This window comes from Budorcas taxicolor, chromosome 4, assembly GCF_023091745.1.
Source record: "Budorcas taxicolor isolate Tak-1 chromosome 4, Takin1.1, whole genome shotgun sequence".
Lineage (NCBI taxonomy): Eukaryota > Metazoa > Chordata > Mammalia > Artiodactyla > Bovidae > Budorcas > Budorcas taxicolor.
Genome location: NC_068913.1, coordinates 46,853,721 through 46,880,317, shown reverse-complemented (window position 1 = coordinate 46,880,317; position 26,597 = coordinate 46,853,721). Strand labels below are relative to the sequence as shown.

At 36.8% G+C, this 26,597-nt stretch overlaps 1 protein-coding gene across 1 annotated transcript in view; it reads left to right on the top strand.

Annotated features, from left to right (window-relative positions):
- RELN (reelin) overlaps positions 1 to 26,597 on the top strand; it is a 536,555-nt gene that overhangs the window by 250,357 nt on the left and 259,601 nt on the right. Inside the window, exons 5-7 of the mRNA XM_052638374.1 lie at positions 241 to 273; positions 3,302 to 3,380; positions 20,263 to 20,359. Coding sequence (XP_052494334.1) covers positions 241 to 273; positions 3,302 to 3,380; positions 20,263 to 20,359 — 209 coding nt within the window. The remainder of the gene's footprint in view (positions 1 to 240; positions 274 to 3,301; positions 3,381 to 20,262; positions 20,360 to 26,597) is intronic.

Genomic DNA, 26,597 nt, shown 5'->3' with positions numbered 1-26,597 from the left:
GGAGTTCTACTTTTCACTTTAGGAATAATGCATAACTTTTAAATGTAACAACTAACTAGTGAGTTGGACATCTTATTTTAGGATGTTAATTGACATTTTCCTCTTAGTCCTCTAAACATGTTCTGTCCAGCTCTTTGTTTAGTATGGCTTAAGTTTTATAACCATATTTGTGATTGTTTATTAATGGATTTTGCTTTTGCTGCTAATAAATCATCTTTCCCTTTTTCTCTCTTGGTCCAGCTCCAACAGAGGCCACTGTGCACCCGCATCTAGGTAAGTATTTGAGACTCCAGTGTCACTGACCTCAGTGCCAGATCTACTTGTTTCACTCCTTTGCCATGTGAGCAGGGCATACAGAGATGAGGAAACTCTCTGCCCTCTCTGATTCTCTGATCATTCATTGAAATCAGACTCAAGTCCAGATTATGCTTTAATCTAAGACCTCACTGAGGAGGTGATCCAAAAGTCCAGTTTGGGCTAATGGAAGGACTTTTGAGCCTGTTGCTACATTTATCCTTAGAATCAAGTTGGATCTGATCTTTTGACATAGGGTTCTAATGCTGAATTTTCCCCTAAGCCTCTACCCATCATAAATAGTAGAGCATGGAGGCAATAGGCAAGGAGCTATGAGTGTGAAAGAACTGAGATAAACTGAGTGTGAAAGCAGACCTGAGATATCTGCTTAAACTAGTGTTGTTGTTGTTCAGTTGCCAAGTTGTGTTCGACTCTTCACAACCACAAGGACTGCAGCACACCAGGCTTCCCTGTCCCTCACCATCTCCCAGAGTTTGCCCAAGTTCATGTCTATTGAATCAGTGATGCCATCCAACCATCTCATCTGTCAACATTTTCTTCTGCTTTCAATCTGCCTTCTGCCTTCTCCAACATCTTCTGTCTCATCTTCTCCTTCTGCTGTCAATCTTTTCTGGCATCAGGGTCTTTTCCAATGAGTTGGCCATTCACATCAGGTGGCCAAAGTATTGGCTTAAACTAGCACTGGCTTGTAAAAAGAGAAATAATTTGGCCATTTCTTCAAAAACTAAAATGAGATTGTCTAAATAACTGAATGCTTTGTTTAATAGCACCGTGTAAAGTTGCCTCCTCTCATTTTTCTCATGATCTTTTCATTCTGACATGTATTTAGTGGGCTACAGTTCTTGAGGCAAGATTGTACAGTATTAATAGTATGGATTCTGGAGCCAAATAAACTGGATTTATCTCACCTCTCCCACTTGCTTGCATGGTGATATTGGGCAAGTTACTTAATCTCTCTATGCCTGTTTCCTCACCTATAAAACAGAAGTAATGATAGTACCTACCTCCTTTGGTTGTTATGAGGATTAGATGAATTTGTATTTCTAAAGCATAATAAGGGGTAAATATATATATATATATATATATATATATATAAAATAATGTTAGGAAAGAAGGCAATACATGAACAAATAGCCATAGAGGCTTACCCATGACTCTGTAAAAAATTTTTGGAAAGCAAATGATCTTTAAGAGTTAAATTCCTCATATATGACAGTGAAGACTGATTTTAAAAGCAGTTTCCTACACACACTATTTAATAAGAATGAAAAGAAATCATCCTAGCTGGTTCCAGCCTTTTCAGCTGTCTGTCACTGTGGGACTTACAGATGGGTCAGTATTTGTCTCTTGGGCTTTCTCTTTCAACCTATAAACCCAATTAATTTATTTTTCTCTTTGGAAAATCTGCCTTGAGAAGCTCTACTTTTATGTAATGCTACAGCTTGGGGCTCCTCTTCTTTGGCAGATGAACGCAAGCACTTAGAAGCATGCCTTCTGGCAGCTGAGGCAGGCTGGTGACCCACAGTGGCCCAGCCGCATCTCAGCCATATTGGGTATTTGAGAGAGCAGTACCCTGTAGGCATTTCAGACACTGCATCTAATCACTTAGAGGAATCATTAAATCACTCCCAAGCACAGAAGACATCACAGTGTTCTCTCCAGTGTAAATCCATATTCTCCCTGTTGTCGAGCCTAAGGCTTTGAGTCTGAACAGCCATTTCTCTCAATACATGCTGATTCACTGGTTTTCCAGACTTCGTTATGTGCTTGCCTACTGGCATACCTGGTATAAAGAGGGTGAGGGTGCCTGCAGGTGGCATTGTTACCAAAGAGAATTTGCAAGTGAACTTTCTGGTATTTGGAGGTGATATTTAATTCCTCAGTCAGTTCAATAAATTATATACAAGTGAACCTCCCAAAAGGGTAAAATTTCACTTTTGGAAAAAATAAAAATTTGGGGTTATGTTTTATTAATCAGATTATATGATTTTCATGTTTTAAAAAAGCATGTGCAAACTAGTCCAAACAAAATTATATAGACCCAGAGAATTTATACTAGCTGAAACAAATTCCCCAAGCAAACCATGGGAATCAGATGAGAAGATTTTCAGCACCAAATTCATTTTTTACAGTTTGTGGAGAAATAATTATCTTTACTCATACAACCTTAAAAATGAGTCTACTTACGTTGTAGCTGGCCATGAAATTGTTTGTATTTGTCCATCCTCTATTCAATGGAAATATCCCATACTCTACAGTTCATGAAAATATTCTTTGCTCTTGGCATGATCTGAGTTCTCCTATAGCTTAAAAAGAAGTATTTAATACAACCTCTCAAGTGTAACAATAATATATTTAAGACTATGGATGGTTTTCTGCCATTCCTCCTGACTTCTAACATGACTTTATTTAGAAGTTTTACTTACTTGTGTAGATAATTTCTCCTATGCAGCTCTGAAGGGGAAAATGTTGACAATTTGGAACACATTAAATTTAAAAATGAGTGAATATAGGGAATGAGAAAAAGCAAGTCAGGGCAAGAGGGTAGTAAGAAAGAGAAGAGGAGATGGGTTCAAAAATAACAGCAATGTTAGCTGACATCAAATAGCCACAGTGTTCTGTTCCCTTCAATGTTCTAAAGTGAGTTAGGCACTGACTTTATTCTGGATGTGTTGAGCTATGAGGGGCAAGTCTTGTGTGACCTCTCCATATAGGCTAGTGCTAACCTTGGTCTTCCCACCTCTGTGACCTGGGTGACATTTTAGTAGGGTTCTCTTTGGGGGCTCTGGTTTCCAGACTTCTAAACAGCAGAGTTATTCTTTTACTTAGTAGTTTAGGGGCACAGCAAATGCAATTAGCTGCTTGTTTAAACTTCAATTTTAGTTTAAAATACTGTTATTTATCATAAATGTAGCATGTTGACTCTTTTGCATAGCTAAATCTATTGTTTAGTATAACCATTTTCTAAATCTTTGTCTTCCTTTAGCTGAAATTCATAGTAACAGTATTATTCTACGAGATGACTTTGACTCCTACCACCAAAAGGAGTTGAATCCAAACATATGGTAAGTTAAAGGATCATGCCTCACTTTGGTCTGTGTAAAAGGCAAAAAAAAAAAAAAAATGCTTCCTTGGAGTAGTTGCATAAAATTAAATTGCCCTTTAGCTCTAAGTTATCAATGAGAATTGTTCAACTAAGGAACTGGGATTAATGTCGCCTGTAGTATGTCTATTGTCTGTTTCCTGACTTCCTTAAGAACTAAATCTAGGTACCCCTCAAAGCCATGGGTTTGGTCAGTTTTTTTCAGTAGTACAAGTTATTTACATAGAAAACATTGTGCTTTATTATGCCTAATAATTGCATTTATGTTAAAGGAAAGAAGGGAAATGACTTATCTGAAACTGACAGATTATTTGAGTCATACTTCCAAATAACTTCTATGTTATTGGATTATCTCATTTATACTCCAGTCTTTCCTTCCAAAGCTGTTTAGAGACAACCCTAGGGGATTTTGGAGGGCAAAGAAAGAATTAACCAAAATGCATACATTAGAAATTTGTTGAATACATAAATGCCTGCATGAATTTGTTGGCAGTTTGTTGTGTTTTTCTGACTTTGGAGAAATGAGTCTATCCATTGAGAGCTATAGTCAGTCTACATAATTTGAGAGAATATCTGAATATGTTATTTTCTATGGTACTAAATGATTTGTGTACATGAATAAGAGTTCAAGATAAATTAGAAGCTCTAAAGTAATCAGGTTGTAACCAAAACCCAAGCAATATTCAAGACTAGAAAGAGAATAACTATTCATCCTCAAATGTCTGCATATGATATTAATTTGTTTTTCCTTATTTTCACTGTTCAACAAATATCAAACCATAATTATTATATAGTACATTAAAAAGGAATGTGGTTCCTTCTTTTGAGTAGCATATAGTTCAATAGAGGAGACATTTAAAACACATTTTTAAAAATCTTATGATTCAGGATAGAAATCCTTGAGTGTAATAGAAGGTTATAAATAACATACTACAGTTCTAGAAAAGAAAGGCTGACTCTAGTGAGAGTTTCTTGGAGAAAATGGTCTTTAACCTGAGAATTGAAGATGACATATAGGTTTAGAGAGTGTTGATGCTTAAATACAAACAGGAACTTACATCTTTTCTAGAAAGAAATATAGATTTAGAGAGTATAAGTATTCAAAAAAATCAGACTAAACAGAGACATAAAGTCTTATGATTCATACACCATTAAAGAGATAATTTATCAAAAAGATTTCACTTACCTCTGAACATGTTCTAAATATAAATTTCTTAAAATAAGTTGAAAATCTTTGTTAAGGAAAAGCCAAAAACTTTTTAAGCACCACTTCTACCCAAGAAAAATTCTCTCATTCTCCTCACATTTGGCTTTTATATATCCCATTAATATAGATGTTACCAGATGATTTGTTTCTTTCAAGGCGAGTTCATTTGTGTCGAGCTAATTCATTTTCTTCAGTGAGATTTCTTGACAAATACAAAATGTGACTTTTATGTGGTCTAAATTCTGTTATTTTTGAAATCAATAAAACATGATTGATTTTGCTTCACCCATTTTCATGACTGATCTGGTAGATGCTTTCTTGACCGAAGTTATGGATTTTGTGTCCCACTTACTTAACCTATGGTTTTTCCTCCTGTTTTAGAAAACCTTTTATTAACTTTAAAAAGCCATGCACTTCTGTCTTCTATCAAATATGCTTCAGAGTAATTTTACTTTATCCCTTATTGACCACAATCTCCTTCATCTAATCTAAGATTAAATAATAATAATAATAACCTAGGAAGCTCTCATCATTGAGAGATGGCTTTGTTGAACATAAGTGGCAGAGGTTCTGAAATCAGGTCTGTCTGGGTGGACTTTGAAGCTAGCTACTTGCCAGCTGAGAATAGTACAAAGCTTGCTTTACCTCTCTGAGCCACATTTCTTGTCAGTAAAAGTGAGCCAAGTATTTGCCTAACACCATTATTTTAAAGTTTGATGAACCTGAAAAGGTCTGGCGCATCTGCTAATGTATTGTGGCTGCTCAGTATGAATCAGTTCCTTCTTTCCCTCTCTTATTCTCTGTCTCCTACTCTATCTTTTTGCCTCCCTCCTTCTTCCCTTTCTTTCTTCCTCCTATGGTATACTGGCATGTTGGTCTACTTGCCTCCCAGGAGCTCAGAATGATCCCAAATCATTACTATTAAAATATTCTTCACTCAATTTATGTAAATGATTCCCCCAAGTCTTTCCTTACTGTATTCAGATCAAAAACAAACTTCAAATTAAATATATCTATATTATATAATATATATTAATGAAAATACAGTAGAATTATAGAGAAGGGAGACACAAAGAGTATCAAATATTTTTAACCCCCCCCTTAAAGTAGACATTCAGTTCAGTTCAGTTCAGTCGTGTCCGACTCTTTGCATTCCCATGAATCACAGCATGCCAGGCCTTCCTGTCCATCACCAATTCCCAGAGCTCACTCAGAGTTGCGTCCATCGAGTCGGTGATGCCATCCAGCCATCTCATCCTCAGTCGTCCCCTTTTCCCCCTGCCCCCAATCCCTCCCAGCATCAAAGTCTTCTCCAATAAGTCAACTCTTCGCATGAGGTGGCCAAAGTACTGGAGTTTCAACTTTGACATCATTCCTTCCAAAGAAATCCCAGGGATGATCTCCTTCAGAATGGACTGGTTGGATCTTCTTGCAATCCAAGGGACTCTCAAGAGTCTTCTCCAACACTACAGTACAAAAGCAACAATTCTTCGGCGCTCAGCCTTCTTCACAGTCCAACTCTCACATCCATACCTGACTCCTGGAAAAACCATAGCCTTGACTAGACAGACCTTAGTCAGCAAAGTAATGTCTCTGCTTTTGAATATGCTATCTAGGTTGCTCATAAATTTTCTTCCAAGGAGTAAAGTGAAAGTGAAAGTGAAGTCGCTCAGTCGTGTCCGACTCTTTGCAACCCCATGGACTGTAGCCTATCAGGCTCCTCTGTCCATGGGATTTTCCAGGCAAGAATGCTGGAGTGGATTGCCATTTCCTTCTTCAGGGGATCTTCCCGACCCAGGAATTGAACCCGGGTCTCCCGCATTGCAGGCAGATGCCGAATTGTTGCTTTTGAACTGTGGTGTTGGAGAAGACTATTGAGAGTCCCTTGGACTGCAAGGAGATCCAACCAGTCCATTCTGAAGGAGATCAACCCTGGGATTTCTTTGGAAGGAATGATGCTAAAGCTGAAATTCCAGTACTTTGGCCAGCTCATGCGAAGAGTTGACTTATTGGAGAAGACTTTGATGCTGGGAGGGATTGGGGGCAGGAGGAAAAGGGGACGAAGCGTCTTTTAATTTCATGGCTCCAATCACCATCTGCAGTGATATTGGAGCCAAAAAAAATAAAGTCTGACACTGTTTCCACTGTTTCTCCTTCTATTTCCCATGAAGTGATGGGACCAGATGCCATGATCTTCATTTTCTGAATGTTGAGCTTTAAGCCAACTTTTTCTCTCTCCTCTTTCACTTTCATCAAGAGGCTTTTTAGTTCCTCTTCACTTTCTGCCATCAGGATGGTGTCATCTGCCTATCTGAGGTTATTGATATTTCTCCCGGCAATCTTGATTCCAGCCTGTGCTTCTTCCAGCCCAGAGTTTCTCGTGATGTACTCTGCATAGACGTTAAATAAGCAGGGTGAAAATATACAGCCTTGACGTACTCCTTTTCCTATTGGAACCAGTCTGTTGTTCCATGTCCAGTTCTAACTGTTGCTTCCTGACCTGCATACAGATTTCTCAAGAGGCAGATTAGGTGGTCTGGTATTCCCATCTCTTTCAGAATTTTCTATAGTTTATCATGATCCACACAGTCAAAGGCTTTGGCGTAGTCAATAAAGCAGAAATAGATGTTTTTCTGGAACTCTCTTGCTTTTTCCATGATCCAGCGGATGTTGGCAATTTGATCTCTGGTTCCTCTGCCTTTTCTAAAACCAGCTTGAACATCAGAAAGTTCACAGTTCATGTATTGCTGAAGCCTGGCTTAGAGAATTTTGAGTATTACTTTACTAGCGTGTGAGATGAGTGCAATTGTGCAGTAGTTTGAGCATTCTGTGGCATTGCCTTTCTTTGGAATTGGAATGAAAACTGACCTTTTCCAGTCCTGTGGACAATGCCGAGTTTTCCAAATTTGCTGGAATATTGAGTGTAGCACTTTCACAGCATCATCTTTCAGGATTTGAAATAGCACAACTGGAATGCCATCACCTCCACTAGCTTTGTTCATAGTGATGCTTTCTAAGGCCCACTTGACTTCACATTCCAAGATGTCTGGCTCTAGATGAGTGATCACACCATCGTGATTATCCGGGTTGTGAAGATCCTTTTTGTACAGTTCTTCTGTGTATTCTTGCCACCTCTTCTTAATATGTTCTGCTTCTGTTAGGCCCATACCATTTCTGTCCTTTATCAAGCCCCACTTTGCATGAAATGTTCCCTTGGTATCTCTAATTTTCTTGAAGAGATCTCTAGTCTTTCCCATTCTGTTCCTTTTCCTCTATTTCTTTGCATTGATCGCTGAAGAAGGCTTTCTTATCTCTTCTTGCTATTCTCTGGAACTCTGCATTCAGATGCTTATATCTTTCCTTTTCTCCTTTGTTTTTCACTTTTCTTCTTTTCACAGCTATTTGTAAGGCTTCCCCAGACAGCCATTTTGCTTTTTTGCATTTCTCTTCCATGGGGATGGTCTTGATCCCTGTCTGCTGTACAATGTCACGAACCTTATTCCATAGTTCATCAGGCACTCCATCTATCAGATCTAGGCCCTTAAATCTATTTCTCACTTCCACTGTATAATCATAAGGGATTTGATTTAGGTCATACCTGAATGGTCTAGTGGTTTTCCCTACTTTCTTCAATTTGAGTCTGAATTTGGCAATAAGGAGTTCATGATCTGAGCCACAGTCAGCTCCTGGTCTTGTTTTAGTTGACTGTATAGAGCTTCTCCATCTTTGGCTGCAAAGAATATAATCAATCTGATTTCGGTGTTGACCATCTGGTGATGTCCATGTGTAGAGTCTTCTCTTGTGTTGTTGGAAGAGGGTGTTTGCTATGACCAGTGCATTTTCCTGGTAAAACTCTATTAGTCTTTGCCCGGCTTCATTCCGTATTCCAAGGCCAAATTTGTCTGTTACTCCAGGTGTTTCTTGACTTCCTACTTTTGCATTCCAGTCCCCTATAATGAAAAGGACATCTTTTTTGGGTGTTATTTCTAAAAGGTCTTGTAGGTCTTCATAGAACCGTTCAACTTCAGCTTCTTCAGTGTTACTGGTTGGGGCATAGACTTGGATTACTGTGATATTGAATGGTTTGCCTTGGAGATGAACAGAGATCATTCTGTCGTTTTTGAGATTGCATCCAAGTACTGCATTTCGGACTCTTTTATTGACCATGATGGCTACTCCATTTCTTCTGAGGGATTCTTGCCCACAGTAGTAGATATAATGGTCATCTGAGTTAAATTCACCCATTCCAGTCCATTTTAGTTCTCTGATTCCTAGAATGTCGACGTTCCCTCTTTCCATCTCCTGTTTGACCACTTCCAATTTGCCTTGATTCATGGACCTGACATTCCAGGTTCCTATGCAATATTGCTCTTTACAGCATCAGACTGTGCTTCTATCACCAGTCACATCCACAGCTGGGTATTGTTTTTGCTTTGGCTCCATCCCTTCATGCTTTCTGGAGTTATTTCTCCACTGACCTCCAGTAGCATATTGGGCACCTTCTGACCTGGGTAGTACCTCTTTCAGTATCCTGTATTTTGCCTATTCATACTGTTCATGGGGTTCTCAAGGCAAGAATACTGAAGTGATTTGACATTCCCTTCTCCAGTGGACCACAATCTGTCAGACCTCTAAAGTAGACATAAGCTCCCTAAAGTTAAAAACCAATACAGTCAGCTATTCCAGTGAGGTGTTTCCAATAACATAACAAAGCTCTCTCTTGCTTTGGACCAACATAGGCAGTTTTTGGGCTTCCCTGGTGGCTCAGTTGGTAAAGAATCCAACTGCATTGCAGGAGATCCAGGAAGATCCCCTGGAGAAGGAAATGGCAACCCACTGCAGTATTCTTGCTTGGAGAATCCCATGCACAGAGGCCCTGGAGGGCTACAGTCCATGGCATTGCAAAGAGTTGAACACAACTTGGCAAGTAAACCACCACCACTACCAGGCATTTTCACTCTCCCAAAATCTGTTTTCTTGGTATACATATTGACATGCGAGTTTTGTCCCTTATGATATTGTCTTTGATTTTCTTTACCCCAATTAGAAGCCACTGAGCAGCTTTGTGAAAACCAGGAAGGGGAATCCTTACTTGACAACCCATAACATTATGCCATTGGCACATACCACCAGATAGGAAGAAGCTCAGGGTGTACTGCTTTGGGGCAAATTCCCAAGTCTCAATATATCACTCAATAATTTGTCACAAGAGAAAAGCACTCTGCTTTTATGAGCATGTATCTTCCATTGAGTTTGAAAATCATCATGTGTATTATTTGACTTGCAATTTTTAAGGACAAGCAAAAGGAAAAATTAAGAAACTACAGTCCCATCTGTCTAATGATGGGGAGAGGGATCAGTTTAAATTTAGTCACTCACACTTTATTTGCTTCCATTGACTTCATCTAGTGAAATCAACTTTTTTTCCCCACTTCATTTCATATTATTCTTGATATCTGAATTTCTTATATCCTGTACAAATGACTATACACAAAAAACAAGGAGCATAAAATGATATTACTATTATGATGAATGAACGTACCAGCCAAGTTATTATCCCAAGTGTATGACAGTGATTGGACTAGAACCAAGAAACTTTTTTACATCAACTCAGTTTTGAATCTGTCTCTCTGCTTAGCTTAAATATTAGATTTGATTTTAAAATTAATGTACTTAGTGAAATGTTCAATAATATTAAAAATAATAAAAATAAACCTTCTTCCCACACTAGATCTATATTCCTTCCCTCTAGAGGCATCAACTGTTTCTATCAGTCCTTCCAGAAATTATTTAGGCTTACACAAGTGTCACAGTTATGAATTCTGTCCACAAAATTGGGTATCAGAGAAATAAAACTTTCTTTATTCTTTTTTTTTTAACTTGATGTCTTTTCATTGTGTCCCTTCTACCAATAGTGAAAACTTAATTTCGGTCAACTTTAGCTTCCCTTCTCCCATTTTTCTGGTGTTGTAGCTAAGTATCAGAGAGCTTGTTAGTTCAAAGGCAAGGGGTAGGTGGGGACACACCTCTTATTCCCCAGTCCTCTGTTCCTACAGATATCCACTGAATCCTCCCTGTCTCATCTAGTTTTTGGTGACTGGTCCACACAGGTAGCATTCTCGCCTGTCCTAATCACTCACTCCTTCATGATGATTGCTCCATTTGATCCCTGCTTGAAGGCATGACAACTTCTGCTGCTCCTGAGCCTGGGCTGTAATGTGTCTGTGGTGCTCTTCTGTGCTGTCATGCCACGGTGGTCTTTCTGCCTCCCTGAGGTGCAGAGTATAGAGTCCTCCTGTGCTTTGACCCCCAAAGGGAGGTCTCCCTATGGCATTGCCAGAGAAATGGCCTTTTGTCTCCCATTCTCTCAGCCATTTCTGTTTGCTTTGTTCAAATAAAAAATGAGAAGTAAAGTTACAAGTGAAGAGAACAGCAAAACCCTTTCATGGGAATATAGTGATGCCTCAGGCTTAATGAGCGTGAGGCTTCTCCACCTTAACTTTGCCCTGATGCTGGGCCACATGCAGGTAGACCTCTGGATCACAACAATAACCACGTCAGGTCAAATGTACCGTTGAACCCAAGAGACTGAGAGAAAGAGTGTGGATAGAGTGACACTGACTTACCAGCACTGTTGACAGTTCTCCAATATCAAGTGTGTTCAGTGTGATTACACTCCTGATGATGGAGATGGATTAGTAGAGTCTTGTCCCAATAAAGACAACCCTATAGCCAAAAAGAATAGAAAAAAAGAACATAGGAAGGAATCTTTGTAGGTCTTTACTTTCCTTTGTTTTGGCTTACAGATTATCCCTTTAATTCTTGTGTTCTGAAGATCACAGAAGGAATCCAGAGCTATAATATCACTAGGCTATGATGTTCTAGTGGGAAATGGGAGACTGTTAGAACTAAATTTAGAAGGAAAGTAAAGACCTACAAATACACTCTATCTCAACATTTCACTTAAGCATGTTCTACTTGAGTCTCAACTACCTTTTTTATAGTTTCTTTTTATGAATTAATTATTTTAGTATCATATAAACACTGTCAGTATTACATATGAATGGTGAGAAATCTTGATTTTTTTTAATTAAAAAGAACTACACCTAATAGCAAAAAACTAGTAACATCCCAGGTACCCATAAACAGGAGAATGGATAGTGATACATTCATACAGTGGCATGCTATTCGGAAATAAAAAAGAATAACTTATTGATAGCTGAAACAACATGGTTGAATTTCAAAAATGTTATGTTGAATGAAAGAAGCCAGATCCAAAATAATTCTTACTGTATGATCCTACTTACATGAAATCTAGAATAGATGATATTATCAAAAGTGCTAGAATTAGATTAGTGATTGTTTCAGGGATGGGGAATTGACTGGTAAGGAGCATGAGGAAATTTCTGGGGTAATTAATATGTTATATATAGTATTATGAGAGCATGGGTTACATAGATGTGTACCTTTGTCAAAGCTTGAGATCCATGTATTTCCCTGTGTGGAAATTTACCTCAGTAAAAAATTTAAACAGTAATTTTAAAAAATGAGAAAAGTTAAGAAATAGGTGACATTTATGATTCATAACTTGAGTTAAAAAGAGTTCAGAGGAAAAAAAAAAGAGTTCAGAGAGATGGAGAGAGAAAGTTAAAAGAACTTAAAATTGAGTAAATTTTAAAAAATAATGTAAGTTTTCTTAAGAGATGTCTTTACCCTCTAAGCAATTAGAAAGTCAGGAAGAATCTTTGTTTTGGCTTACAGATTATCCCTTTAATGCTTGTGTTCTGAAGATCACAGAAGGAATCCAGAGCTATAATATCACTAGGCTATGATGTTCTAGTGGGAAATGGAAGACTGTTAGAAAACATGATGATAAATAGCAACTGGAAGACAACAGATGTTTCCCCTCCAGCACAGTAATAATAGCAGAAATGTTCTATTCAGCAGAGATCAGGGAAGAACAAGAGTCACTCATCAGAAGAAGCATCTTAGATGAGTAAGTTGTGATGCCACCAGGGATATGAGACATCAAGAAAAGAGACACAAATGAAGTTGTCTCAGATCCTGTGGCACATGAAGACCTCTGTCAATTGGCTTTTCATACAGAAAGCCCCACAGTTTACAGCTAAGGAAGCTAAAACTGTGGCCGGCATTGCATAGAGTTGCTTGAATCAAGAAAAGACTAGAACATTTCCATTTTTATATGTAAAAAGATCACACTACAGGACTAGAGAAATTGAGATTACAGACTCTGCTGCATCTGGTAGTCTCTTCAAAGTCCTAATTTATTGGAACAGTTACCCAGAAATGGAGCAAAAATATTGGTGATTTGGCATATTAAAGTTTATTTTCTTTGAGAAAAATAGTTATCTAAACGAAGACCCTAAAATGACTGAAATTTTAGTATGGGGGTGAGTTATTCTAGCTGAATCTCTATGTATTCAGTGATAAGTAGTTTAACCCGTGTAAGATAAAAGAAGTCAAGTGAGCAGTAAAACTACTTCAGAGTTCCTTAGTATCTTGGAGCCCCCACAGAAAACAAGAGGAGAGGGGACTCCATTTAGTAGACAGGTGTGAAAACTACAATATAAATGTAGTTTCCAGGAAGAGAACAAAGTAAATCTGATGACCAGTGTCACTGGGGGGAAAAAAAGTAGATAGAAGTACATCCACGTTGTTCAATGTACAACTGGCTTGTGGCTGGTAAGCCTGTAAGACCTGATGGGTGAAGGAAGCACTCACCATGGGCATCAAGGTCTGCACATCACTGCTGATGGATTTCCAAGGGGCCTTTTGTTGTTGTTGTAATGATGACCACTTGGAATCATATCACCTAATATGCCATCTTACCTATTTGATATGAAAGATATACCTTGTAAGTTTTCAGGAGCTGGTGACACAGGGAGACTGTGAATGGGTAATAAATGTCTGCAAAATAATATTTTATCTGATGACTTATCTTTACCAAAACCTCTAATATATCACTGTAGTTTGGGTTGTGGAATTATAATTCAGTTTTAAGGTTTATTGGTCCAATATTCTGATCTTTTTTAAAAGTGTACTTATTATTTATTTGACTGCATTGGGTCTTAGTTGTGGCCAGCAGGATCTTTAATTTTCTTCTGCAGCATGTAGGATTTTTGTTGCAGCATGTGGGATCTAGTTCCTAGACCAGGGATCAAACCTAGGCCCCCTGCGTTGCATTCAAGGAGTCCTAGCCACTGGACCACCAGTGAAGTCCCCTGATACTCTGATCTGTGCATCTTTTTCTGCTTTTTCTCTTTGTCTTCTTGACCTCCCCTTTTTCTACTTTCTCTCACTCTCTCTTCTCCTTTGTTAGTAAGTTTTTTCCCTTATGATTAAACTCTCCTCTAACCTTCTTTCTCTTGCTTCCTCCCCCTCCTTCTACTTACCCTGATGTAATTGCTCTGGGGAAAACTTCATCAACAATAGAAAGGTTAACCAGGAGGTGTCCTACTATTAAAATAAGGTGCAAATCTGGAAGCTTATTATTTCCTTCTTTAATCTCTGTTTTTTATGACAGAAATAACTCACTCAATGGAATTAAATGTCAAGTACATTTGAAACAAATGAGAAAATATTTCCTCAAGCAGCATGTAGTAGAATTCACCATAGTAGGAGGTCAGAATATTGCATTCAGTAGTAGAGTATTAGAAGGGATATTTTTAATTCAAATAATATTTGTCATTATAGCTGTTAACAAAGGAGAAATTAAATTTTTAAACTCCCTGATGAATAGGAGTTCTCTTACCTTCCTCAGTGAGAAGTAATGAGAAAGAATGAACTATAAATGGAATTTGTCATTTTCATATTTAGAGCATGTGTTAGTTCCTTAGAAAAAAAGTCATGATGTTGTTGAAGGTGATATTATTTTCAGTCTTATAGAGTGGACTTTCCTTGCTGTTTTTCTAAAAATATTCCATATTTACAAAGAGAGAATTTTTGAGGGTTTTTCTTTTTTTTAAGTGTGGTCTTTCACAAGTAAATAGTCATGCCTTTTTACTATAAAACATCATCTCTTTGCTATAAAATATGGTCAAAAGTTGAGTGTTCTGCTTATTAGGTTTTTTGGGTTTTTTTTTTGGAGTATAGTTGGTTGCTTGTTGAGGTTTCAGTGGAAAGTACGAGGAGGTCCAGTGTCTCCAAATGAAGTCAGCTGACTGTCCACCTCCCAGATGGCTGACAGGGTTCTATTTACTTTGATAGATTCACCAGTCCCTGATCTGGCCTTGCCTTTCAAACTCACACATTAGATTATCAACACATGCAGTGTGAGCTGTACCTGGGGGAACAGACTTGTTATCTTTGGGTCAGGAAATTATAAGAGATTTCTCTTTAATCTTTCCACTTTTAAAGTACATTTTATAATCAGATCAAATATTAAAAGTATTTTAACATCTCTGTTCAGAAATGCTGGTGAATAGACGATTCTGACTCAGAGAATACCAGACATCGCCTCCTTTAGAGGCAATAAATTACAGAGAGATAATACAGTGTCCCCAGTCTTGGGGACAAACAGCATGTATCCCAAATGAGAATTTGATAACTGATTGTCACTGAGTTTCCAGATGATTAACTTGTTTCAGCAGAGTGACTGACTAAAGGCTGAGTGCTTTCACTCTGATCTAAAAAGAAGAATGAGCCATGTAATTAGACTGCTCTTGAGAAAATAGTATTTAGGTTATTTATTTATTGTTATCAGGATGATGTCACCACCAACCATTCATAAATCTCTGACTGTTCGATGGAGCCCAAGTTTCTCATTAATCCTCCTCCTCTTTCCAGTGTCCTAAAAGTCCTGTGTGAGTCTCTCTAGGACATGGGGACCACAGGGACTCCGGGGTCATTTCACTCCAGCTTCCTCTGTGTCTCCTGAACAGGGAATTTGGCACGTTTTCCAGCCTAATAATTTTAAAGTCAGGATTAAAAACATAATTATACCTTCAGAAGTGTGCTCTCTACAGCACAAATGCACATTGCATATAATTTCTAAACAAAAAACAGCCACCTAAATTTAAAAAAAGAAAATGGAGTATTGACACCAAAATAACAAGTTTCAAATTGCCAAGGAGCTTGTTAGAGTGAAAACCAAATCTTGGCTCAAGGCATTCTTTTTCTTTTATGTTTACAGTTTAACCCTACATGTGTTGGTCAACAAGTACCTGCCTTCATCCTTGCTGATTCCTTTATGGTTTTGTTAGTGGAAAAAAATGGCAGTATGATAATGTGTATATAAAATAGGGATGAATTATCTAAGGATGTACATGACCAAAGGAATATTGAATTTGCTTATGTACTTTAGCCCAGTAAATTCATTCTAAATATTTTCTATGAAGTCCATGACATTTCTTTTATTTTTGTACATCTGTATTATCAAAGCAAAATCCCTTATCCTATAAATGAAAAAAAAAAAACAAACAACTTTTAAGAAAAGATGCTAGGTTTTCCAGATGAACTCTGATAGCAAAAATGATGAAAAACATTTTTGAAATGCACATGATTTTTGTAGAACTGGAGTTCTTTTCTTTTCCTGACCGCATTAGAGTGGAGTGGGAAGGATATTGGACAAGGAGTCAGGAAAACTGGCCTCTAGTCTCATTCTATAATTTGTAAAATGAGGGGGTAATGAAATTCAGTGATACTTCAGATGCCCTCCAACTTGAACACTTAATGATCTGTGAACTCTAGTAATAGATAAGATTCATGTGGCACCTAAGCATGTGATAAATAGATTCAGAGAGAGCTCAATAAATTCAGGCTTTGCATGGTCTTTGGGGATAGCAAGCATTTCCCTTAAAATGTCTTTTAATCATACTGTTCATGAGAGTATATTTTGAGGTGGGTGATTCATATGATGTGCCATAGTATTTGTCAGATTCTTATGTTCTGTTTTTCATATTGAGAAAAAGAAGTGGGGAGTAGTTTCTTAGATTAGAGAAATATTCACTATTACTTTTAAGCAGAGAAGCAATTCGTTTCTAATCCTTAGCTTGAGAGGTCACATCCCTTTTTAAATTGAAAAACAAAAATCTGTTTAACTGAAATTATTTAAAACTTCCTCTTTCCATCAATCTCTGAAGAATATGTTACCTTACTTTACAGAACCCATCATTTTCTTGAACAAATTCAGTTGGGAAACTACAGGTTAAAATGTTAGAAATAAATAGCACTTTTCTTGGTGTTTGTACCACTAAAGCTCATCACAGTGCCTATAGGTTCCTAGCACAAGTTTGTTAATTATAAGAATGAATTAATGAATGATAAATGAGTAGCTACACCATTGGCAGCTAAGAGTGGATTGGATTTGACTACCCAGAAGGATGTGTTTTCAAAATAACTTTAAAAAATTATGTTGACAAACCCAGTTATACTGTGAGAAATTCAAGCAAAGGGCATTTAAAAGACCTTGACGGGAAACTAACAGATTTGTTTCATCAGTCCTTGGTGAAGCCATTGTGCCTCCAGGTAGCAACAATTCAGTGAGTAATAGCTGGTATTTCAAGATCTTTAAGATTCAACCGGGTACCAATGCCTTTGTTAATTTTAAGTTTCTGGAGCTATAAAGCACATCAAGGAAGAAAAAGGTCCAGAGGGGTTGTTGAGCCAAGTGGGGAGAATGCTGTAACTGATTGCCTTTTTTGTGTGTTTTATTGTTTTTTTTTTAACTCTTGTTATTCCACAAAATAGAAGTGGTTCTCCAAACACATCAAACATCTACTGTCTATTCACTGGTTCCCTAGTGCCAGGCTATAGCTACCTATGCTAGAATCATCTTTAAACAATATACAGATATCTAGGCTACACCTGAATCCTATTTAACCTAAACTGTGGGTGATGGGGATTTGAAATACATGTGTTTATACAGATATTATTTTCCTGATATACAGTTGATTTGGGAACTGCAGATCAATATTTATCAAAGAAGGCGATGGCACCCCACTCCAGTACTCTTGCCTGGAAAACCCCATGGATGGAGGAGCCTGGTAGGCTGCAGTCCATGGGATCACGAAGAGTCAGACACAACTGAGCGACTTCACTTTCACTTTTCGCTTTCATGCATTGGAGAAGGAAATGGCAACCCACTCCAGTGTTCTTGCCTGGAGAATCCTAGGGCCGGAGGAGCCTGGTGGGCTGCCATCTACGGGGTCACACAGAGTTGGACACGACTGAAGCAAGTTAGCAGCAGCCGCAGATCAATATTTATAGATAGAACGATTGCTTTGAGAATTCAAATATCAGGCCTTGGACTTCACACCAACAGTGATGCTTTTAGTTTAGAATTACTGGAGGAAAATGTCAGATAGTCCATGTGAGGGTTGAACAATCTTTTAATTTCTCTTGACAAAGCTTATTTTTCTTCTGAGTCATTTCACAATGCCTTGGAGGACAAATAATCCTCATCTATCACTAAGAAGCCCACTATGATTTTGATGCTACTTCTCTGTACTTCAAAATCACACTCCTTGGGAAAAATTAATGTAATAGTTTTAAGAATAGAAAAACAGTAGTAAAAAGTTCATGTAACAGATTCTCTGTGGGGGAAAAAAAACCTAACATACTTGTTTTGGATGAAAATGTTGGAAATCCATATTAAAAATAGTTAAAACTTATGCTAACATTTGTATCATGCTTGCTCTGTTTAAAGTGTGCCAGGCCCTATTTGAAGTGTTTAGACCTCAAGCCTTAGGGCTTCCCTGATAGCTAAGTTGCTAAAGAATCCGCCTGCAATGCAGGAGACCTGGGTTCAATTCCTGGGTTAGGAACATCTGCTGGAGAAGGAACGGGCTACCCACTCCAGGATTCTTGTGTTTCCGTTGAGACTCAGCTGCTAAAGAATCTGCCTGCAATGTGGGAGACATGGGTTCGATCTTTGGGTTGGGAAGATCCCCTGGAGAAGGGAAAGGCTACCCACTTCAGTATTCTGGCCTGGATAATTCCATGGACTGTGGAAGAAAGTGGACACGACTGAGCGACTTTCACTTTTCACATCATGCCAAGCATAAAATGGTGAACAAGAGACATATTCGTTGCACCATGAAGCTACTACTGTGTCTCTTTTAACATAAAGGGCATTTTATTAGAATCTTTCTTTACAGTAATCAAGCAAAGATTTCAGTCTACTAAGATATGAGATACTACTGTTTAAAATTCCATGTCACCATTCGTCTGCTGATGGGCACCTAGGTTGCTTCCATGTCCTGGCTATTATAAACTGTGCTGCAATGAACCAATACAATATTGTAAAGTAATTAGCCTCCAATTAAAATAAATAAATTTAAATTAAAATTCCATGTCAGAAGTTGTTCTCTGTTTATTTTTTTAAAAATCAAAGCTTCTTGACATTGTTGATCTTCTTTGTGTGGGAGTATAGCTCAAAAGATTAAAATATTTTTTCCATGCAATACGCATATAGGAAATATATCTATTTATTTGCCAAGTTTTTACTTATTGTGCTTCTGCCTCTCGGCTTTATGAGCTCCATTGAATCTTTTCATACCTTTGTCTTCTTCCTATTTGAATAGGACTTCCTGCTCCTTCTTTTCTCTGAGATCAGCAAACAACAGAAAAGGTCTGATACAGCAATCTACAAAAACAAAGGGCATACATAGTGCCCTTTCCACAATGTTTGGCACCTAGAATGTGAAAGTCTTTGAAAATGTCCTTTCTGCATGAAATACAGCTCTCATGCACTTCGAGGTTCAGACTAAGAAAACATAGTTCGGTTTTTCTACATGTACTGATTGTAGGTTGAAATATCATAATGCCAGAGCATTATAAATGTTACTGTAAATATGCAAAGTCAAATCCACATTATTTGTATTGTCAATTTATACTGAAGACATGAATATATTTAATTTTGATATTCTGTTCTAAGATTTTATTAGCCACTTCATAATAATAAGGAAAGCAACTAAGTAAATTATTTGCAAGTTTAACTCAGTATCCAAAATTTGCTTGGATTAGAGTTTGTATTTATTTCATATTATTATGTGGATTAAATACAATCTGATTCCATTATTTTTTGCATGGTACATTTTGTAGACTTGCACATCTATTTTAGGACAGTTATTTCAAACATTGATGTTAATCATAATTCAAAATAAAAGGTTTAAATTTGTAAAACAGCTTTTGATTTCAGAGATATATGGTTTTAGTTCATTATATAAGTGTATGTAACTTTGCTTATCTTTAATATTAGCAAAATACTTGTATTGAACATAGTATGTTATGTAATAATTGATAATAATACTAACTGCCACTATTAAGTGCCTACTATAAGATTAGTTCTGTACTCTGTTTTATATACATTCTCTCATTTAATCCTCATGATAACTATGTGATATTTAGTTCAGTGTTATTATCTTCATATTACAGATGAGAAAACTGAAACTTTGGGAAGTTAAAGTAACCTCCAGTGCGAGTAACTGAGAGGACTAGGATTCAACTTAAGTCTTTCTGTTTTCATGCTTCCTTAACTTGTCACAATACAAAATACCATTACCTACCTGGAAATGTTGATTTCAACTGAATAACAGTATCTATTACATCTTTTGAGTGATAAACCACTCTGTGCTACTTAGTTCGCAGACTGAGGTTGCGTTTTGTGTTCCCATAGGGTGAAATGTAACAACTGTGAGACTGGAGAACAGTGTGGTGCAATTATGCATGGCAATGCTGTCACCTTCTGTGAGCCATATGGTCCAAGAGAATTGGTAAGTATGTGCTATTTATGTACATTATTCCAAATACATTGTCTTTACTGAGCTTTTTTGGCAACAAAGGTTTTCCTACTCAATTCCAATTCAGATGAAAATGTGCAGTATTACTTATGAGTCCTATTGCAAATATCTCAAAATTAGGAGTGATTTAAGTTTATTTTCAAATGTAAAAAAACAAAGAATTTAGTAAAAAAAATTGGCAGCATCAATGGATCTCATTAAACATGGCACATCATATGATTATATGGCTTTTTAAAAAGATGGGTATGACATGCATGACATATGATATATACAAGAGACAGATATTATATATATAATATCTACATAATTTGTTACTTTATAAGTCCTTGTATAAAGCTTTACTTTTATGCTTCTTATCTCCTTGCAATTGAAAAATGTTAGATAAACAATTTTATCACATTATTTTTACACTTTGTTTCTTAATCACCTAGAAGCTTTAATGAAATATTTCAAGTGAAAGAGCAGACTAAATAAACCAGTTCTTAAAAAAGTTTGGTTTATGCCAAATTGTTTGATAGTAGGTTATTTTAATTTAGATGATTAGACTTGGTTTGCCAAAAATAAGTCCTTGGATCATGTGTAAAATGCAACATGAGCATTCTAAAATTGAAAGCAATTAAATCATTAGGCATCAAATATGACTAATGAGCCTTTTGTTGTCACGTGGTACTTCTTTCTGGCACCAAGACTACATTCATTTCACATTCTTGAAAAAGGATGTATTCTTTTTCTTGAAAAAGCTAATTGTTGTCTTACACTTTAAGCTCAGTTTCTTTGTACCTAATGTTCTTTCTGCAGCATCTCTTATGGTTTGCCTTTCAACTTGAGTTTCAATGCCTGTCCTTTTTTCTCCCACATCTTCCTTATCATGGAGCTTTTAGTAACAAGTTGTATTTTTCACCCCTCCATCATACATTATGTTTCAAATTAATTAATTGTAAAAGTGGCCAAAAGACTGCCTTCCAACTTAAAAAGGAGGAAAAAAACCTAGCTAGGTAATTAAAGGAAGATTTAGTTGTCAAATTGTGAAAGTCAATTAATTTTTATAACATGGTTCTTATTTTACGCTGCTTGAATACCCCTTTCATGGCAATAGATAAATTTAATTTATTAAGCATACAAGCTTCAGAACGTTGATAAATTGAAGAGTTTTTAGTTGAAATTAGAACACAAACAGAATTAATTGGATGCAAATTAAAATAATAGGTACTCATAATTCAAGTCTTACAAGGTGTTATAATATTCCTGCAAAACAAATGTGACTCTGTAGTGAAAGTCTTCTTGAAAAAAATAGATTTGCTAGTACATCTTAAATAATATACCATGACTGAATTAATTATCTATAAACCTTAAAACAAAATTAAATTTTTGTCATAGTTAATTGAGCTTAGAATAAATGCCCATTTTAGAATGTCCTCCCCACAGTAATATTTCAGGAAATGCTTGGCCAATTCTTTTTTGTTTCTAATTAATGAGAAATAAACATATCTAAGAATATAATGCCAAAATTCATATTTCTGTAGCATAGAAACTGAAGTATCTAGTTTATTTGATTCCATGTATATTTAATTCTGATAATTTCACTATATTCCAGTATATTGACTATTAGAGTTTATATGCTCAATGGGCTAGTTTTCAATTGTGTTATATAATTAATATAAAGTTAGCTTTTTAACCAAGAAGGAAAATATTCAAAACAATTATCTTCACCCAAGAAATGAAAAAACATACACAGATTTATGTTTACATCATAAGTATTTCCCTAATATGAGTTGTGTTGTAGACTCAAAGGGAACAAAATGAAGATTCATTAACAAAGATAAGAATGACACCTACATTTTATACACTAGGAACTTCCATTTTCCAGTTATTTTTATACTGTATTGGTATCCCAGGAGCAAAAATATATATTGTATCCAAGTCGTGTTTACAGAAGCAAGATTAATCAAAGGAAAAGTGACGAATTCAGTTGTCAGTTAACAGGCTATTATCCACTAAAATTCAAATATTTGCACTTCAAAACTGAATCCAGTAAAAACTGTTGTGCGTGAGAACTGATGAAAGTTATTAGCCCCCAGATATCACTTTTAAAAGCAGATATGTATACTTTAAAATTTTTTATAAATCCAGTGCTTACTGAAATTGTGAAATAAGGAACCATAGATCAAGGCAAAGAACTTTGGTAGGCCTTATTTTTAAAAGTGCCTAAAAGAGCATTTCCACTTTGTGAATTTAGTCAAATGGCCATTTCATTTCAATAAAAGCCAAAGCCTGTGAGAGGAGGTGTCTGCCACCGCATGGGCATACTGTGCATTCGTGTTCCCACTACTGCTCTGCTGCGCAAGCCTCACGTGTTTCATTACCTCAGTGAAGTCTCCACGTTTCAGGGGAGGGCACTAACTTCATTCATTTTGCTAGTCTGAATTGAAGGTAATGAGGAATTCATTTACCCACTCCTCTAAGAGAAAATGTGCTCTCTCAGAGCTTAAAATAAAATTAGTTATGTTACTCTCCAATTAAAAAAATAAGTAAATTATTTACTCCATTTTTCTCTCATATTTGGAAATGTGTTTTAGTTACAGTGAGGAGTTTGGGCTAAAACAAGATTAAATTCAATAAAAATTTGTAGGGAAGAAATGTACAATGAACAGATTCAGCCTGCAGTGAATTCTTCAGATTCATTTGGTGAACATACTAATTTTCTATAATTTGGAGTTTATTTGATAATTTAAGAACAGTGAGATTTGGTAGTGAAAAAGTCCTCTCTCTGATGTTCATAGTCACTGTAATAAATCATCAAAATCTCTTTAAGAGGTTCTTTAGTTTTCAGAATGACTGATGTAATAACTTTGCAGACTGAAATTACGTATTTGAACTCAAGAATAATAAATAATTTATAATACCCAAATGTAAATATAGGTGAATAGATTTTATAGGCAGTGCTTTATTGGTTTTTTTTTTCCTCTTCATCTTTCCTATCCTTTCTTGTAGCTGACAATTTTACTAATAAACTAAATTGGGTCAAGGTAAAGGAATGAGAGTCAATCATTCCAACAGTCCTTAGCTTCCCTAGTGAAGAAAACAAATAATGGGATCAATGACTAATCAAAGTCTAAGGTCACCCTCAGTTAGCACATGTAATTTGAATTTGGCACTATTTCAAGTGATTTACTGTTTGCTAGCAGAGGTCACAGATGTGAAACTTGATCATCCAGGTGACGCAAGCATCATTTATTACACCCTCAGGATAAGTATCAAAGACTCTCTCATATATTTAATGCACTAGCAATAGCAATAACCAAGGTACTTTTAGCTTATATAATGCCATACCATTGTTTCAAAGAACTTACATTCAGGAGTATTTCATAACTCATCTGGGAATTACTCAGTTACATAAAATCAGAGGAGGAAAAGAGCATTCATTCAATTTTTGAGAAAAATTTTAAAAATTTCCATGTGCCTCTTTGGACTTTAAGATCAAATTTTCCAAGTAGAAACCCCTGAGGGTAAATAGATACTCTAAAAGTTATGGGGGAGGGAAAAAACAGATTTCTTTTAACCCTGTAGGGCATTTGGTTCTGTCCAACGCATCCATGAGACATTTGGTCTCTGAAACATTTCAGTTCAGTTCAGTTCAGTCACTCAGTGGTGTCCGACTCTTTGTGACCCCATGAATCGCAGCACGCCAGGCCTCCCTATCCATCACTAACTCCTGGAGTCACTCAGACTCGCATCCATCGAGTCAGCGATGCCATCCAGCATCTCATCCTCGGTCGTCCACTTCTCCTCCTGCCCCCAATCCCTCCCAGCATCAAAGTCTTTTCCAATGAGTCAACTCTTTGCATGAGGTGGCCAAAGTATTGGAGTTTCAGCTTTAGCATCAGTCCTTCCAAAGAAATCCCAAGGCTGATCTCCTTCAGAATGGACTGGTTGGATCTCCTTGTAGTCCAAGGGACTCTCAAGAGTCTTCTCCAACACCACAGTTCAAAAGCATCAATTCTTCAGCGCTCAGCCTTCTTCACAGTCCAACTCTCACATCCATACATGACTACTGGAAAAACCATAGCCTTGACTAGACAGACCTTAGTCGGTAAAGTAATATCTCTGCTTTTGAATATGCTATCTAGGCTGCTCATAACTTTTCTTCCAAGGAGTAAGTGTCTTTTAATTTCATGGCTGCAATCACCATCTGCAGTGATTTTGGAGCCCCAAAAAATAAAGTCTGACACTGTTTCCACTGTTTCGCCATCTATTTCCCATGAAGCGGATCATGATGGGACCAGATGCCATGATCTTCGTTTTCTGAATGTTGAGCTTTAAGCCAACTGTTTCTCTCTCCTCTTTCACTTTCATCAAGAGGCTTTTTAGTTCCTCTTCACTTTCTGCCATAAGGGTGGTGTCATCTGCATATCTGAGGTTATTGATATTTCTCCCGGCAATCTTGATTCTAGCTTGTGCTTCTTCCAGTCCAGCGTTTCTCATGATGTACTCTGCATAGAAGTTAAATAAGCAGGGTGACAATATACAGCCTTGACGTACTCCTTTTCCTATTTGGAACCAGTCTGTTGTTCCAAGTCCAGTTCTAACTGTCGCTTCCTGACCTGCATACAGATTTCTCAAGAGGCAGGTCAGGTGGTCTGGTATACCCATCTCTCTCAGAATTTTCCACAGTTTATTGTGAAACATTTGGTAGATACCAAAAGGTCCTTGAGATTTGGTCTATCCAAAACGTCATGACCAAACAACGTGAGCTTGTTTGGTCTACCTTAAATGGTTTAGGACACGACCAAATATTGTGGACTTTTTGTAGTGGACAAATGTCTTTTGGACATTTTGGATAGGACCAAATGTCTGCTAACCTCTTTTAAAGAAATCTTGAAAAAGAGCTAGTATTTTTGTTATCTAAAGAAATTTCTATTAGTGCATTTTTCTCTAATGACTCTGAAGTGAGGAAGGGAATAGAAAACAGAGTTCTAGACATGGTGGGCCAGTTTTTTCTTAAATAATCTGTGATAATGGAAGATTTAAATAGAGAATTTCATCTGATACCCTGACACCAGTGATTCTTGCAATGGTAAAAACAAATTAGGAGCTGATAGCCATACTGATATCTAGACAACTTATAAAAAGGTCTCTCTTGCCCTCCCCTTTGTTACCTTTTCTGTTTCTTCATGAATTTTAAAGCCACATAATTAAAACATACACTCCAACACCACTTTCCAAATTGTGTTGTAGAAATGGAAAGCACAATTCGATCTTTTGATATTCACATTTCAGCTGAATTCTGGCACTTCAAGAAGCTTATTCACTGTTTGTCCACCAGTTCCCACAGTGATTCATGAACTGGGTATCTCTTAACCCTTCTGCCATGGTGGACTCCATTGTATGGGGGCTACAAAGTCCAAGAGTATTATTATGACATTTAAGAAGACTACTCCTTCTGCCATGTTTAAAACATAGTTATCCACTTCCTATTTTATTGGGTGCAGTCATAGGAGGCATCCCATACCTTAGCTCATGGGATCAGAAACCCAACAAGAGTCACTGAAAATGAGAATCAAAAGAAAAAAGAAAGAAAATGAGCAGGTATGGGTCAAAGTAATTGCTCCATAGAATGAATGAATGAAAAAAAAATTAATATTTTTTTGAATTTTAATTTATTTAAAATTAAATAGGGTATCAGTCCTTTTCCAGAAAGGGGAAAGTTATTTAGGCATGCTTTTTCATGAAACTAAAGGAAAATAATAGCAATGTGTTAGAAGAGTATTTCTACTCCTATAATTTGATTATTTGGGGGAGGGGGTAACAGTTTTATTGAAAAATAATCCTCATACTCTACAATTCATTCATTTAAAGTGTACAATTCAAGATTTCCACCTTAATCACAAAATTACACAGCCATTACCACAATCAATTTTAGAACATTTTTATCATCCTCCAAAGAAATTCTGCATCTTTTACCTGTTGTAATTCTATTTACTTTTCAAAATATTCCTACTCTTCTCATATGTTTTAATTTTGGTCCCAGTTTTTGTTTGGTCAATTTTCAATGACATTTTTATGGGCCCCAGGCCTACTGATGAGGAATGAGAGAAGGGTGCAGTGAGTAGAGGGGGCTGTGTCAAGTGCCTGGTAAATTACGCTAAGAAGAGTTTTAAACAAGACCCTGAGAAATGTACTAGGAGTGCCTAAGTGAGGCTTTCCCAGAGAA